At 36.0% G+C, this 17,721-nt stretch overlaps 1 protein-coding gene across 6 annotated transcripts in view; it reads right to left on the reverse strand.

The window, feature by feature from the left end:
* Positions 1 to 17,721, reverse strand: part of CDK17 (cyclin dependent kinase 17) — a 113,775-nt gene that overhangs the window by 36,432 nt on the left and 59,622 nt on the right. For all 6 annotated transcript variants that reach the window (XM_044744900.2, XM_070507099.1, XM_070507098.1 and 3 more), the window contains 3 exons: positions 11,418 to 11,582; positions 7,297 to 7,430; positions 5,803 to 5,928 (listed from right to left, as the gene is read on the reverse strand). In XM_044744900.2, coding sequence (XP_044600835.1) covers positions 5,803 to 5,928; positions 7,297 to 7,430; positions 11,418 to 11,582 — 425 coding nt within the window. The remainder of the gene's footprint in view (positions 1 to 5,802; positions 5,929 to 7,296; positions 7,431 to 11,417; positions 11,583 to 17,721) is intronic.

Genomic DNA, 17,721 nt, shown 5'->3' on the forward strand with positions numbered 1-17,721 from the left:
AGCCCTTATACATATGATCTTAAATAATTTACTTCAGAAAAAAAAAGACTAATTGCCAGGGTCACACAAACTATGCTAGAATGTGTTTATTTTCTTACACCTAACTCTGGAATTCAGGTGCTTACATTTAAAAAACATGGAACTATTGTACTTCTGCCATGAATTTTTAGTCTTGTGTCCTATCTTTTATGAAGGAAAACTATATTGATAATAAATGGAAACTAGTATGAAAAAACAATGAATGTCTCTGAAAATAAATAAAATTAAAATGTCATCATCTGTAACAATGAGAAGCACATAGAAAAGTAGAATGGCAAACTAGGAACTTTTTCTTATCAGGAGTTGGGAAATTTTCTTATTCATTCTTTTATCTTAAATGAATAAATACTAGTATGCCCTTAAAACATCAAATACGCTTTGATCCAATGGTGGCTGTGACAAAAATGCTGAGATTTGCTTTAAAGAATGTATAAGTAGACTACAAGTTCAAAACTATAAAGATAAAAATGTTATAGAGATTACTGTACTATATAAAGTATATAAGGAATAAAGTATAAGGGATGTATCAAAAATTAACATTACAAAGAGTCATTCTTCAGAGAATGAAATTTAGTGAAATCATTAAAATATGCTGAAAGTCTGCTTTTTAAAAATAAGGTAAATACTGTACTAAAATTATGAATTAAATTTAAATTTGAATAATCGATCTGTAAAATAAATAGCATTACTGAATTCCACCCATGCAGGCAGGCAGAGAATTCAGACAAAAGACACAGTTATACCAATGAATTGTCTGTCAGAACCTAATTCAAAGGGTAAAGTGCACCCACCTCACTGCCCATGTTAACAACTTCCAATCTTAAGGAGTTAATAATTACATCCAATATTATTTACTGAATCTTTAAATGGAATTTTTAGAAAATTTTGCTTGCATTTTTATCTGCTGAACATGACAAGACTAACAATAGATATAATGACTAGCTTGTTGACATGTTCTCCTACAGAAATTATTCAGAGGACAAAGGACAAAGCTCATTTATTCAACATTTACCAAGCACAATGCTAGGTACTGGGGATATAGTGAAGATGACAGTATGAGTCCTGCTTTCTTGAGTTCACGATATACACTGAGTTCCATCTTACATTATTCTAGAATATTTTTAAAGTTTCATAAAAACAGAAATAATAGCGAAAGGAATGGACCAATAATCTTTATGCTTTACTATATATAATACAAAAACCTCCTTAATTCTGCTTTCCAAACAAATGAAAATAATTTCTGATACTTCATTGCTCCAAGAGAACATGTGGCTTCTTGGAAGCCCCAAGCAAATTCCTGTTCAGATGGCTCTTACAGCGTAATCACATGAAAATTTTTTTTAAAAATCCAAAATAAATTTTATTTATTTATTCCCTTCATCTCTCCAAAGCCCTCCAATACATAGTTGTATATTTTAGTTGTGGGTCCTTCTAGTTGTGGCATGTGGGACACCACTTCAGCATGGCTTGACAAGTGGTGCTAGGTCCGCGCCTAAGATCTGAACCGGCGAAACCCTGGGCCACCAACACAGAGCACACAAACTTAACCATTCAGCCATGTGGCCGGCCCCTAAATTATAAATTCTAATAGCCTTCCTATAGTTCAATGTAATTTGTAAGTGGCATTATGGGAGATTTCTTGATTACTGTGGCTCTGGCAACATAATCACTGTATCACAGTTGTAAAGATCTATCAACATGCTGGCAATGTAGTTCTAATTGAGCTTCAAAACAAACGAAGTATGTGCAAAAGTTCTAAAGATGCCATTCTACAAGAGAATGTGTATATGAGAAACACTGAGGACAAAGGGAGATTTTTGCAAACACTCATTTCCCTCCTTGAGAGAATTACCCAGTTAGTGTTACTGATAGAAATGTGTTCTTGAAAGAAGGCAAAGTTAAATCCATCTGTATCATAAAGCTCACAATTTTTTTTTGAGGAAGATTAGTCCTGAGCTAACATCTGCTGCCAATCCTCCTCTTTTTGCTGAGGAAGACTGGCCCTGAGCCAACATCCATGCCCATCTTCCTCTACTTTATACGTGGGATGCCCACCACAACATAGCTTGACAAGCAGTGTGTAGGTCTGCACCCAGGTTCCGAACCGCTGAACCCTGGGCCACCAAAGCAGAACGTGCAAGCTTAACTGCTGTGCCACCGGGCTAGCCCCCTAAAACTATTCTAAAATAAAAAGTTTATTTAAATAAAAAGTCAATAGGAAGGATTGAATTGAGAGGGAGAATGAACATACGTGAGTGCATAGAAATAACAAATATTTTAAGCATCCTGAGGAGATGGGATAGGAAGAAGGACAATTCCTCAATATTGAAAGGAAAGAGCAGAATGAGTACAGGTGTGGACAGATTTGCACATTTGTTATTTAGAAAATGAGAGGGTTTCTGGTTGATGGTTTCTCTCTTCTTTAGCATGTAGGAGGAGAGATCATCTGCTTAAAGTGAGAGAAGTGTTAACCAGAGAAAGACAGTAGGGTAGCCAAGCAATACTGAAGGTCCATTTGAGGTTGATGACCATGAATTTATAGAAGAACCAATCAGCCCTACTGTATATCTTTCTCTACCAGAAATAAATTCTGTGACTTGTTTCTTAATTCCTACTCAAATAAAGGATTTATGTTATTTTTACTACTCTACTTATTATACGTTGCTATTGAAAATAAAAAACAAAGTTTTATATTTTAGAAAGACAAGGTTAAAATTTTATATTTTATCTTGAAAAAATATTTTATTTTTTAGATAGAGTCTGTTATTCATGGAAACATGACCTCTAACACGTGAAGAATATTTTTCTTTTCCCATCTCCTTTCCATCCATTCTCTAATGCTTCCCCTTCACACATAAATCTAGGATATTGAAGAATAATTTTATAATACACTTCAAAAGAAACCATGCTTCAGTAAGGTAGATGAATAATGAAAGGTATGCATCGACAGAAACCAAAACATAGCTGGCACAATTAATCTGAAATCTAAAGTCATTTCATATCAAAAAACACAGGAGGTAGGAACATTCAAACACAATAAAAACTCCAGTCACTTAACATTGATTAGAGGGCACTTGTTTTCCTTAATCTCATGTAGACTGATGGTGATTAAATCGTACCTTTAGTCCCAATCTGAACATATAATAACTCCAAAATTTATCCTAATTACCAATCCTTGATAATGAAATGACAAAGCTATTTGAATAAAAATGTCTTAAGCAGTGATGCAACACCACGGTGATCATAAACCTATCTCAAAATCAAGTTTGCATTATACTTTTACCTTACTGTATATTGATGTCAAATAACAATGTGCTCATATTACATAGAGCATAAAGTAATTTTTTTTTTGAGAAAGATTAGCCCTGAGCTAACATCTGCTGCCAATCCTCCTCTTTTTCCTGAGGAAGACTGGGCCTGAGTTAACATCCATGCCCATCTTCCTCTGCTTTATATGTGGGACACCTGCCACAGTATGGTTTGACAAGTGGTGTGTAGGTCTGCACCTGGGATGCAAACTGGCAAACCCCGGGCGGCCAAAGTGGAACATGCAAACTTAACTGCTGCACCACTGGGCTGGCCCCAGAGCATAAAGTAATTTTATCCTTTAGAATATGTAGCCCAAACCGAAGTTTTTGGTGGCAAAAATCATTCCATGATATAATACATTAAAAAGAGATATAACAACTGCCAACAAACCAAAATTCCTCATCAATTGCTCCTTCTTCAGACTCAAAGTTCAACTGGGTACCAGGTCCGGCCTATTTTACTTCTACGTGGTCCCTAGGCTCTGGGTTCTACTTTCCATTTCCTCATGACTGCCACATCATCCCTAATTTTGAATAATTCCTAACTCATCTCCCTGCCTGTAGTCTTTCTCTCCTTCTACTTCATCTTTTAAACTTTTCCCAAAGCTATTGTTATGAAACAAAAATGTGATCATGTCAGCTCTTGTTTAAATAAATACCTTTGAAGTCTTTCCATTACATGGGATGAAGTCCAGATTCCTTGGTCTAACATCTAAGGCTTTTTACAGTCTGGATCCATGCTATCCTTTCAAGTCCGATTCCTTAATTCCACATTTAGCCTTCATAAAAGTTATAATTTCCCGAATCATACCTAGATTCATTCTTCTGGGTTTTAGTACATGAAGTCTCTTCCTTAGAACATCCTTTTATCCACTGTTAACCTGACAAATTTCTACCCATTCTTCTAGAGCCAGCTCAAGCACTGTCTCCTCTGTAAGCCTGTGATGTGCAAAGACATTTTATTCACTGTCTCTTGTTGCCACATAGCACTTTATACGTACCTCTACTATAGGACCATAGTCAAACAAAAGAGATCCTCACATATACGATCACCTCAATTTAAGTCAAAGGTGACAGTGAAAGAGGGAAAGCTGCCATTTTAATAAGCAGCACTAGCTACATTGCTACATTGTTGCCATGGAGAGCAACCAGAATAATCATGGGAGTATAAATTGGTACAACCACTTTGGAAACTGTTTTGACAGTATCTAGGAAAGCTGAATATACGCATACAATCTGATCCAACAATTCTGCTCCTAGGTATACACCCAACAGAAGTGCTGACATATGTTAACCAAAACATATGGTCTCAGAGGCACTATTTGGTAACAGCCAAAAACTAAAAACAATCCAAATGGAAATGTCTATCAACAGAAGACTGGATAAAGTATAGTATACTCATACAATGGAATACCATGAGACAATAAGAACAAATGAACCATAATCACGTACAACAAACTAGATGAAACGCAAGCATAAAATTAAGCAAAAGAAGCTAACCACAAAAAGAATACAAATTATCTGCTTCCATACATATTGGGATACATATTGTATAATATATACACATAAACTTGTATAAATACACATTTTATATATTTGTATAAAGTGCACTTCAATAATTTATATAAAGTTCAAAAGTTTAAGAATAATCAGAAAAAGACTATCAAAAGCATTTTAAAAATAAGAACTTATATGTGAATGAGGATTTAAAAAAGTCTCCAGAGGCAGCCCTGGTGGTCCAGTGGTTAAGATTCAGTGGTTTCACCGCCACAGCCTAGGTTCATTTCCCTGTAGTGGAACCACACCACCCATCTGTCAGTTGTCATACTGTAGCAGTGGCTCACACAGACAACTAAACTAACAGCTAGGATACACAACTATGCACTGAAGCTTTAAAAACAAAACAACAAAAAAGTCTTCCCAGATATTCAAACATATTATAAACATAATATAATCAAAACAGTGGGAAATATATGGGTGAAACTAATATTTGGCATTAGAAGGCAGGGATAATGGCTACAGTTGAAGAAGCGGGGGCCGAAAGTGAACAGAAAGGTAGGAGGCAGGCGATTTCTGGAATTTTCTTTTATTGATCTGGGTAGTGGTTACAAAGGTATGTTAACTTTGCACAAGTTCATTGAGCTATATGGGCATGGTTTGCGGACTTTTCTATACATCTAGTATATATTAATATATATTTATATATCTAGTACATATTCTGCACATCTAGCATATATCAATAAAATTTATCAAAAACTGAAATAAAATATAGCTTATATTCTATTCCAATATGCATCTTTAAAGCCTTAAGAATGGAAAGTGATGAAATCCAGAAGGCAATGTAATAAAATTTAGTTATTCAAAATTCAAATATAAAAATTGCTATAAAATGCTTGCATCCAGAAAATCAAACAAACAGATCTGATGGTGTAGGTATAGGAGACTAAAAACTTACTAAGGAAGCTCTCCGAGACCTTCGGCTCATTGGTTGATCAAACGGTGGACTGTTTATCTGCAATTTTTCAAGATATCCATCAGGTATTCTGATATCTGCAGGCAGTGATAACCGCTTATTTAAATCCTTCAAAAAAAAAAAAAAAGAAAAAGAAAAAGATATTTGCAGGAACTACAAACAGAAAAGACAAGGGCGTCTGATCTTTGAATTCATGGGCTCTAATATATTATTTCCTAGTGATAAATAACTGTAAAGTTTTATCACAGTTGCAATGTTACCTATGTTGATTATACATAATATACTGAAATGTAAACATATTTACTGTAAGCAGAAGTACACAATGTAGTTTTACTGAAATGGTACTCTGCAACCCAGTTATTTGAATCCTTTCATTGGTAAATTCACATGGAATTTACTTTGACATTATCATACCACCTAGCAGGAATAGGCAAAGACTATACCACAAAATGTGATTGGTTTAACTAACCAACTAGATATTTTATGATTTTGTATGTAACACACTGAGAAAATTGAAATATTTTATTATCGCTATGTCAATGAAAAGAAGTAAAAGGTATTTGCATTTGTTTCATTTAATTACAGAATGTGAACTGAAAGAAACTTAAAAGAAAATCTTGCCTGTATTATTCTACCAAGAAATATAAATACTATAAAAACAAACCCCTACTATTCATAATAGTAGCCAAACCATGAAACAAAATTGAGATGTATAAGAACTGTATAAATTCTTATTGAGAGATATATGACTTAAGTATAGAAATATACTACATTCCCAAACGTATATGGAAATTAATAAAAGAAACCTCAACTAAATTGGAGTCGGGAAGATCTGTAGGGGGAGCTCTCATGCCCTAGCATACATCATCAATTACTCCAAGAGGGAAGCAATGTATGCTTGCATCTCCAGCAGGAAGTACAACTACTTTACTACTGAAGGTGGATTTTTCTCCCCTCTTGGCAACAGCCCAGCCAATGAGAAGCACCACCGCTTAGCCAATGAGAAGTTGTCACCATCCTAAACTGTTACTTTCCTCCAAAAGGCAGAATGTTAAAAATCATTAATGTATACTTGCCTTGGGATAGTATATAATTAGAAAAAAGGAAATTTTGACAAAACTACTCTTTACTAATGCAAAGAAACAACTTTCTTACAAGTATCACCTGCCTTCATGAGAATTTTCAAATAGGCATTTACAGTCATGCACCGCATAATGACGTTTTGGACTACGACAGAGGGTGGTCCCATAAGATTAGCACCATGTAGCCTGGGTGTGTAGTAGGCTATACCATCTAAGTTTGTGTAAGTACACTCTATGATGTTTGCACAATGATGAAATCACCTAATGACGCACTTCTCAGAATGTATCCCCATTGTTAAGCCTGCATGACTGTACTCTGATATATACGTGTGCATGTGTATTTATACACACAAACATAAAAATACAAGAATATTTATGTTTTTTAAATGGTTACCTCCATTGAGATCCGTCTATGTATACGATTTCTAAGACAAACACCTGTAGGTGACTGGACTTCATCAGATGATGTCCCAGAAGCTTGGTCACTCTCACCATCTGATCCCATTTTTAGATTTTCATGAACAATATCTGTACCAGAAAATGAAACATTATTTATCTTAGAAAATAAGTATTATACTCTACTCTATCACATAGTTTATTATCACTACAGTTAAGACGTAGACAGCCAATACATAAAAATCATAGCAAAGTCTTCTACATTCTGGGTGCCAGAGGTGTGCGTATATAACAGACCAAAACATAACTCAAATGTTTTAAAATAGTAGTAAAAAATCCTTTTACAAGCTCAGATTATGAAAAGTTATGGAAAAAACCTAACATTCAAGTTATTATCCAGAATTGAATAATGAAGTTATAGACTAGAAATAATACTTGAGAATTATTTAGTCAGTTCTCTCATTTTCCAGATGTGGGAACTGAGACCTTGAAAGGTTAAATGACTTTCAAAGGTCATACAGCTTAGAGGCAGAGCTAAAAGAGAAACCTGGTCTTTTGCCTTTTACTTAGTTTAGTATTCTTTCCATTAAATAATGTGCCATTGGGTCTACAGCCAAATGAGCCAGTTCTTTGAATATTCTTTAAAAAACTTTTTTAAAGCTGCTAATGCAGCTTCTCCTCCCACAAGAGTTAAAAAATAAAACAACAACAATTCAAAAAATTGAACCGAATTTTGAAAAACTGAATATCTACTTTGTACCAGACCTACAAAAAAGAATTTATGACCGCCAAAAATCTGTTGGGGGGAAGACATATTTAAACTGTGATACAAGGTCGGTTATGGTATTTTTTCAATAGGGATAAAAGTTAAATGGGAGTAGAGGGGAGGGAGATTAATTCCATCTGAGAATATTAAAAACAATAAAAACAAACTTGTATACTCATATACCTGCTCATATATTTGCATGTCAATCATCCTGTAATTCATCTAGCAAGAGTAGCCCACCAGAAACAAATGCTAGATCTCGAACACATCTCTTGCCATGAGTTCTCTCTATACAATTTATTCATTCCCCGAAAAGTATCATGTTGTTTCATGCTGCAATACTTTAACATACTTTTTTTTTCCTTATCTGTAAGAGATGACTTCCTCCATTTTATCAATTTGTCGGTGAACTCATACTTATTCTTCAAAACTATGGTCAGGTGTCATCACTCAGTGAATTCTTTTCTACTGTCAGACACAGATGACTACTATGGCTGCAACTACTGCACTGAAGAGCAGTTTTTGGTTCATGTGATTTTACATCAAGTTATGAGATAGTTGGGGGCAGGATTTGGCTTATTCATTTTTGTATTACCACAACTTAAAGTGCTTCGTACTTAGAAGGTGCTCAAAAAAATTCCAATAAATTGAATATAAACTAAAAATCAACGAATAGATTAGATAACTGGACTCTTTCTTTCAAATGAAATGTTCTATGAAATATCAATATGTAAAACAAATATTAGTATTTTATAACTACAAATTTGAACTTTTAAGGAACAATATTTGCTTATAAAAATGAGAACTATTTGACAAAAAACTAAATTCAAGGATCTCATCAAATCAGTCTTAGAATTCATACATTTCTGTATTTTGTCTTAGTAACACATTATTGAGAAAATCATTATACACACTGATAAGCAGTTGCAATAGTAATAGGTTTTAATAGATCAATATGTACTTTAAAAGAATATACTTCAATTACACAGAGATTTCTAGAGAAAGTTTATACTGAGATCCGAACAAAATTTTACTTAGCAGTAAAAGTCAGTGTATTGGTGACTGATTCCTAATCTGATAGTATCTAACACATCTGAGGCTAAGTATTCTTTTGTTATACTTTAAAAATGTTTAAGATAATTGAACTACACCTTCCATTTCCAGGAAAATCTGAAAATCTTCCTTCCTCAAGGAAACATTGAATAAAATATAATAATACTGTAAAATTTATAGCTGAATTTGCAAGATAATACCCAGGAATCAAAGACAAAGAAAGAACTGAAAGCCCAAAGCTACTATGCATAAATTGATCGGCCATCATGGGAGGGGTTGCTGATCTTGGGAAGAAGGTGCTTAGGCTGAGCTGCCACACTGGGAAAAAAAGATGAAGCCTCAGGTGTCCGAGCTGCAAGTGAGAGCTTCTTATAGAAAGGCATGAGACTCTCAAAGTCTCAGCTACATCCTTCAGTAAAGGAGGACTTAAAACACAAATCTGGGGGCCAGCCCGGTGGCACAGCAATTAAGTTCATCACTCCCCTTTGGCAGTCCGGGGTTCACCAGTTCAGATCCTGGTGTGGACCTATGCACCGCTTATCAAGCCATGCTGTGGCAGGCATCCCACATATAAAATAGAGGAAGATGGGAACAGATGTTAGCTCAGGGCCAACGCTCCTCAAAAAAAAACCAAGAAACATACATCTGCTCTACTGCACAAGGACTACAAAGGAGCATATTAATCTCAGACTATGAATAAATACTTGAGTAGCATCTGACTCAAGCAAGAAATTGCTCATGTCATTAACGAACGAGTGTAGTTCTGACATGAATACTGGTTGGTATAATAAAGCCTTATGTCAAAACTTCACTCATTTGACAATGGTGTAAGCAAATTCTTTGCTGAGTCAGTTAATAGGCTTTTGAGTAGTAGAGGAATATTTACTTCTCAAATGGCTCAATTTTTGTGCCATTCACAATGTAACAGCTACAGAGACAACATACTTTTAAATTTAATCTGCGTGACTAACATAGTCATCACTTTCTCAAGTTTAGACCAGGGATCAGCAAACGTGACCTGTTTTTGTATGGCCCCTAAGCTAAAAATGGTTTTTGCATCTTACAAAAGTTATTTAAAAAAGAAAAAAAATATGCAACAGAAGTATATGTGGCCCACAAAACCTGAAAAATTTACTATCTGGCCCTTTAAAGAAAAAGTTTGCCATCCCCTGGTCTAGACAATCAACAACACAATAAATCAAGCCCTGATCTGGTGTGTTTTCCAGTTTCTATGGGGTAAATACTCCCTCCACGGCCAAATTCAAGCTACCAACAAGACATCACTGAACATGTAGCTGGGAGAAACATCCACAATATTACATAGTATTTTAACTACACAGATACAATAGAAAGAAATAACCCCAAAAGCACAGGTAATAGTAAAGTGCAGCAAAATAATTAGTAAATAATGACTTTTGAATATTCATTACCTTTGTTTTTAATTTAGCTTATTTAATTGTAAGTTTATATAATTTAAATTTTAATAATGGCTGTGTTTAACAACCAGCTTGCAAAATTCCTGAAAATTTAACAATCATCTCTCATGAACCAGTGTGAGCCAACTCCAGCACACCATTCTATAGGCTTACACCTCTAGCGATAAAGGCTACACATACATTTCCCATAGATCAAACCCACTGTAGATAGGCTCATACTCCCAAAAGTAACAAAACAAATGAGGAAATAATCTACTATGGCAAGAGTAAGCAGATTAAGCAAGCAGCAGAATAAAACCACCAGAAACTTCAGTAAATATAATTATGCCATGAGACTATAAAATAATTATGCTTAAAATCATTTAAAAAAATAAACATGATAAATAAATAAGACAGCATCAAAAAGACCAGGGAAATAAACAAATAAGAACTTGCAGATATATGTTTTTCCCAGATATTTAAAAACGACATAGTGACCTAAGAATAACAACTCAGGTGATAATCATATATACTAATTATTGCACTGGGCTATCATACAGTGATAATCTGGAATTACTAAAGTATGACCCTAAATTAAGCACCATCTTAGGCTACCATTCATCTTGAAATCTTGCATCCACCTCTTAAGGGTTTTGTCTTCTTTCTGGTGGACAGGTTTTCAAATGTTACTCCTCTGTATTAGCAGCAGTACTACCTTTCTAGAACCTTCCATCTTTCTGCTCTCTCTCTCATTCTCAACTTGATTTTTATCTTATAAGAAAAATCAGGCATTAAAGGCTAGCTGACTTCCATACAACTAAAACATAGCTATGTACATGACCTACAGTCAGAAAGTTAAAAAAAAAAAAAAAACAGACAAATTACCTAATCTGCTTCCATTTCTAGGCATCGCCATGAAGGAGCCAAGGCTTCCTCCAATAACGCTATGTGGTCTCCGCAATGGGGGCTTCTTGAAGGATCCTGTGTACTGGTGGAGGAAGGAATGCATACTGTGAGAGGTTGGAGGCCTGCCATTCTTCACAATTGGCTCTGGGGTTCACAGCATCCAAGAATCATTCCATTAACAGCCCAAGATCCAGGATCACATGAGAAGGATTGAGAAAGCAAAGCAGAAAACAAAACGAAAGGTTATAATAGAGATCATAATATTTAACCTCATTTCTTTGGCTATCTATACAAAGTACTAGAATTAAAATAATTTCTATGAAAAAATACTTATGGAAAATACTTTTAATATTTGAAATTGGTCTAGTAATTATCCATTTCTTATATATCCAAAATTGGTTAGCAATCACAAAACTATTAATATAGCCCATAGATTTTTGATCCATTTGCTTGTTTTAATACATCTCAAGATTGTTTCTATAGTACTCCTACATCTACTGACTGCCTTGCAAATGCCTTACGATTAGGCATGCTGTAGAATATAAAAACATGGTCCTGGCCTGAAGTAACTTACATTTGCTAGACACTCAAAAAGGTATGTCAGTCAGTAAATAAAACAGAAGTACTTGAGTACAGGTCAGTATAGAGGTTCTAAAATTTATTACCCCAAATTTGGCATTTTTTTTTAAAACCTTTTTCTCTTTCTCTTTTTGCAGGGGAAGATTTGCTGTAAGCTAACATCTGTTGCCAATCTTCCTCCTTTTGGTTTCTCTCCTCCCCAACCAAAATCCAGTACATAGTTGTGTATAGTTGTAAGTTCTTCTAGTTCTTCTATGTGAGCAGCCATCACAGCATGGCTACTGACAGACAAGTGGTGTGATTCTGCGCCCAGGAACCGAACCCCAGCCGCTGAAGCACAACACACCAAACTTTAACTGCTGGGCCATTAGGGCTGGCTCAGGATTTTTAATATAAATAGTTCTAAAAGAAAATTACATACCTATAACCAAGCAGAAATATTTTCAAAACATAATACTTAAAAGTTTCTTAATTATAAATGGGGAAAATCTTGCTTTGTGATGTTTACAGGGAATCACTTGACCCCCTTCCATCTCCAAAGAAGAGCTCTGATAAAGGTTAAGGACATGATGTCTTCTGTGACACAATTAGTCTTTTGTATTAGCATTATGTTTTTACTGGCAGTATACTAAAGGAATTTTAAAAGGAACTAGTCTCCTCTGAATATCGTCTCCCTTTCTTCTGTAGCTGAAAATCAGAAGTAAGGATATGTCCTGCTGAGGGGATTCCTCTACCTGTAAAGGCTAATCAGACACCAAGGAAGAGTTGGCAGGGGGTGGGTAGCTCAGATCCGCAGAACAAGACCAAAGTATGGGCTTAGGAAAAATGAGCCAAGAAGACCACTTGGCCTGTACTTCTACCATTGATAACTGCTGCCTAGGAGGAGAGAGCAGAGGGAAGATAGGGCAAAAGGGTCGTCTAATCTGGGTAGAACACTAGACTGGAAGTAGGGGGAGTGCTTAACCAGTGATGGAGAATATCTGTCCAAAGTGTCCCATGGCCTGTACATTCCTGGGCAGCAGCTGGCTGATCAAGGATTTGGGGATCTTAACTTAAGCCTAGTAAAATAACCAGTGATTTAATGATGAAGGGGGAGGGGGTATCTGATATAAATGCATAAATTAAATAGGTACAAGCACTGTGGGATAAAGGAAAGAACATGTAGGAATTTTTTCTCTTTCTAGATTATATTTCATATCTGGAATCGTAATAAAATGTATAAATATTCTGCCTATAGACAACATTTGTTTTAGTTGCTCTGTAAAGTTGTCCTGGGGAATATAATTTTATACTCCTGGGGAATATAGCTAACAACATTTAATAATTCAGGGGATATTTATTGTTTGCCTACCATTTAACAAGCACTACTCCAGGCCCTGGGCATCAGGAGATGAACAAAACAAACAAGGTACTACTCTTTGAGACTATAAAAGCTAACGGAGGGAAAAACAGATAAGAAACTAATGAATAAGAAAAATATAAGACGATGACAGGCAATATACGAAAGAGTAAAATAAAGAGATATGACAGGAAATAAATGAGCAGCTATTTTACACTGGATATTGAGGAAAGTCCTCTCTGTAGAGGGGTTTTTTTTTTTTTTTTTAAAACATTGTCCCTGAGCTAACAGCTGTTGCCAATTTTCCTCTTTTTTTCCCCCTTCTCCCCAAAGCCTCTCAGTATGTAGTTGTATATTTTAGTTGTATATCCTTCTAGTTGAGCTATGTGGGACGCCACCTCAGCATGGCTTGATGAGCAGTGCTAGGTCCAAGCCCAGGATCCAAACCTGTGAAACCCTGGGCCACTAAAGAGGAGTGTGCAAACTTAACCACTTGGCCACAGGGCCAGCTCCTGTAGAGGGATTTTTAAGAAAGATATAAATGCAAGAAAGAGCCAGTAATGGGAATATGGGTGAGTGATGGGTTAAAAGGTATTCCAGACAGAAGGAAAAGCTACTGCAGAAGTTGACATGTGGCAGAGTTTGACTTGTTAGAGCAGTCATCCTCAAACTTTAGCATGTTTCAGAGTCACCTTCAAAGACTTCTTAAAACACAGGATTGCTGGACTCCACCCCTAGACTTCCTGATTCAGTAGGTCTGGCATGGAGTTTGAAAATTTGCATCTCTAACAAATTTCCAGGGGATACTGCTGTTGCTGGTCCAGGGATCACACTTTGAGAACCACTATATTAGAGCTACAGAAAGATGGAAGTGTAGCTGTGGTATTTAATTATAAGGGGAACAGTGTTATTAAGTGAGGTCAGAGAGAGAAGCAGGTTTGCACGTCACCATAAAAGTTTGAATTTTATTCTGACTGGAAGCAGTTATGGTAGCTTTGAAGTAGGTAGTAATATGACCCGAGTCATGTTTTAAAAATATCACTGAGTGGTCAGGGATAGTGGAGCGTGGTGGGGGGGATGACTATAAACAGGTAGCATGAGAGGGATCTCTTTGTGGAGATGAGATAGCTCTTCATCCCGATTGTAGTGGTGGATACACAAATCTATACATGTGATAAAATGACACAGAACTATGCTCACATTTTATTCCAATGTTAATTTCCTGGGTTTGATAATGTTCTATAGTTACAGAAGATGAAACCAAAGGGGGACCTGAGAGAAGAGTACAAGGGACATCTCTGTACTATCTTTGCAACTTCCTTTGAATCTATAATTATTAAAAAAAAAAAAAAATTCGGGGCCAACCCAGTGGCCGAGTGGTTAAGTTCGCACGCTCCGCTTTGGTGGTGCAGGGTTTTGCCGGTTCGGATCCTGGGTGCAGACATGGCACCGCTCATCAAGTCATGCTGCGGTAGCATCCCACATGGCACAACCAGAGGCACTTACAACTCGAATATGCAACTACATACTGGGAGGCTTTGGGGAGAAGAAGGAGGAAAAAAAAAGAAGAAGATTGGCACCTGAGCTAACAACTGTTGCCAATCTTTAAAAAATAAAAAAAAATTTTAAACATCCCTGTGGATGCTGTTGGAGAACAGATGATAGGGAATCAACTGAAGGGAAACAGAAGAAGGAGACTACTCTAGTACCCTAAGCAACAAATGATGCTGGCCTGAACTAGCATGGAGAGAAACAGGCAGATTTAGGATATATTACAAAAGCAAAACTGAAAGGCCAGCAGACATGGCTGCAAAATTACTTTTATACACATTCTCCCACCCAGCTTTTAGTGAGGACCTATATTAAAAACATCTACCCAAAGAAAATTTTTAAATCCCCAGCAGAGCAACTATGAAAAATATATGAAATATGCTATGTGAAAAGGCAGTAATTTGAATCATGTATAATCAAGTATATAAATGAGTCTCATTAATAGTGAGCTTTTAATAGTTATTTATGTAGTAAATATATAGGAAGCTAAAATGGCAGAATAGGAAAAAAGAGGAGAACAGAAAGATAAAGGAGAGAAAAGAATCAAGGATAATTCCTGGATTTTTAGCAGTAACTATTTTGTTTTATTTAGGTTAAGTGAGGGAAGTTGGAGTACAAGCGGATTTTGGGGGAAGGAAATCAAGAATTCTGAAGGACCATCCCAATAGCATAAGTGGTTAAGTTCGCACACTCCGCTTAGCTGGCTCGGGGTTTGGAGGTTCAGATCCTGGGTGCAGACCTACACACTGCTCAAGCCATGCTGTGGTGGCATCCCATATACAAAGTAGAGGAACACTGGCAAAGATGTTAGTTCAGGGACCAAAAAGAGGAAGACTAGCAACACATATTAGCTCAGGGCCAATCTTCCTAACACACACACACACAAAGAATTCTGATGTGGTCATATTTAGTTTGAGATTCCTATTAGACATCTATGTGCAGAAGCCAAGTATGCATTTGGATATGAATCTAGAAATCCAGACAAAAATCTTGATCAGAGATATAAATTCAGGAGTAGTCAGCATTTACACACTAGTTGAAATCATAGGATTGGATGAGGTCACCCAGGGAGAGCAAACAGAGAAGAGAATGGGGCCTATGGGCGAATCATAAAATATTCTAACATTTCAAGATTATGACAGCAATTAACTGGACAGTTCAATAAGATAATAATACTCTGTATTTTAAAAAGTAATGGAAACCTGTAAGACATTATGGTAAGTGAAATAAGTCAGACACAAAAGGACAAATATTGTATGATTCCACTTATACAAGGTATCTTGAAAAGGCAAATTCAGAGAGACAGAAAGTAGAACAGTGGTACTAGGGGCTGAGGGGAGGGGAGAACAGGGGTTATTGTTTAATGGGTACAGAGTTTCAGTTTGGGATGATGAAAAAGTTCTGGAGATGGACAGTGGTGATGGTTGCACAACAATGTGAAGGTACCTAATGCCACTAAAACTGAACATGTTAAAATAGGAAATTACAGGTTATGTGTATTTTACAATATGCTTAAGAAAGTAATGGAAATCCAAATGAAAATCTGCAGCAGATCTTTCTTATTCTAAAAAGTAATTAGTTCCAACTAAGGATTTCCAATGATTTTTAACAATGTGGTAATCATGATTCCACTAAGAAATTTATTTGGCATCTTATTTATTCTGATTATGTGATCTTCTGATGATGTGAACTACTATGATCAGGAACATGCAATTTCTTAGCCTAATCTGTAGCCTTAACTCATTCCTTGTTCCTAATCCTGCTCTTTTAAACACTAGTATTAGCCTGATCCTATTCCAGACCCTATATACATCCAATGATGTCTGTGCTTTCACCCTCCTCCTCTCAAGGACTTTGTGCTATCTGTAGGAGTTAGCACTATTTACAACCCCCATGTCATCCAACATTGTCAAAAACTGTCACTGCTACCATGTATCAATCAGCAGGAGAAAGGAAGAAACCCGAGAGTAAGACAAAGTCTTGTAATATCCATAAAACTCGGTTTGTTGATTCCAAACGACATGATACATTGCTCCAGTGCACAGACTGAGGAGCAAGGACAAGAAACTGGAGTATCTGCAAAAGTAGACCATTTCAATCTTTGCCTTTTGGGGTTACTTCAAATCTTAAACAATCATGAGAAGCGACACTGAGTTAAGTTTATCATACTTCTGGGGAACATGAAGATGCAGTTCATCTTCATAGCTGCAGGATTGCAGCTGTGTCAAAAGAAGTAACTTTTGTTGTAGCTGTGCTTAGAAGGCCCAAACAGTATAATAAAACATTATTTTTGCCCTTCTATATTTGTGATCTATTCTCTCCATCATATTTAAATTGTCACCTATCCTCCTCATCAAATTAAATAATTTGAATATATCTGCTCATTATACAGTAATGCTAACTACTTAAAGATCCTGAAATATAACTTTCCGTGATATGTCTAAAACACTATTAAGACTTTTACCAAGCAAATTGAGAATCTATGAGGAAAAGGTATTTCTCAGATGAACTAAATGTTTTTATTGAGATGAAATTCATATAAGATAAAATTAATTATTTTAAAGTGTACAACTCAGTGGCATTTGGTACATTTACAATGTTGTGCAACCATCACTTCTGTCTAATTCCAAAATATTTTCCTTACTACCAAAGGAGATCCTGTATCTATTAAGCAGTCATTCCCCATTCTTCCTCTCCTGAGTCCCTGGCAACCACTAATCTGCTTTTTGTCTCTATGGATTTACCTATTCTGGATACTTCATGTAAATGGAATCATAGAATATGTGACCGTTTGGGTCTGGATGCTTTCAGTTT

This window comes from Equus asinus, chromosome 4, assembly GCF_041296235.1.
Source record: "Equus asinus isolate D_3611 breed Donkey chromosome 4, EquAss-T2T_v2, whole genome shotgun sequence".
NCBI classification, from domain to species: domain Eukaryota; kingdom Metazoa; phylum Chordata; class Mammalia; order Perissodactyla; family Equidae; genus Equus; species Equus asinus.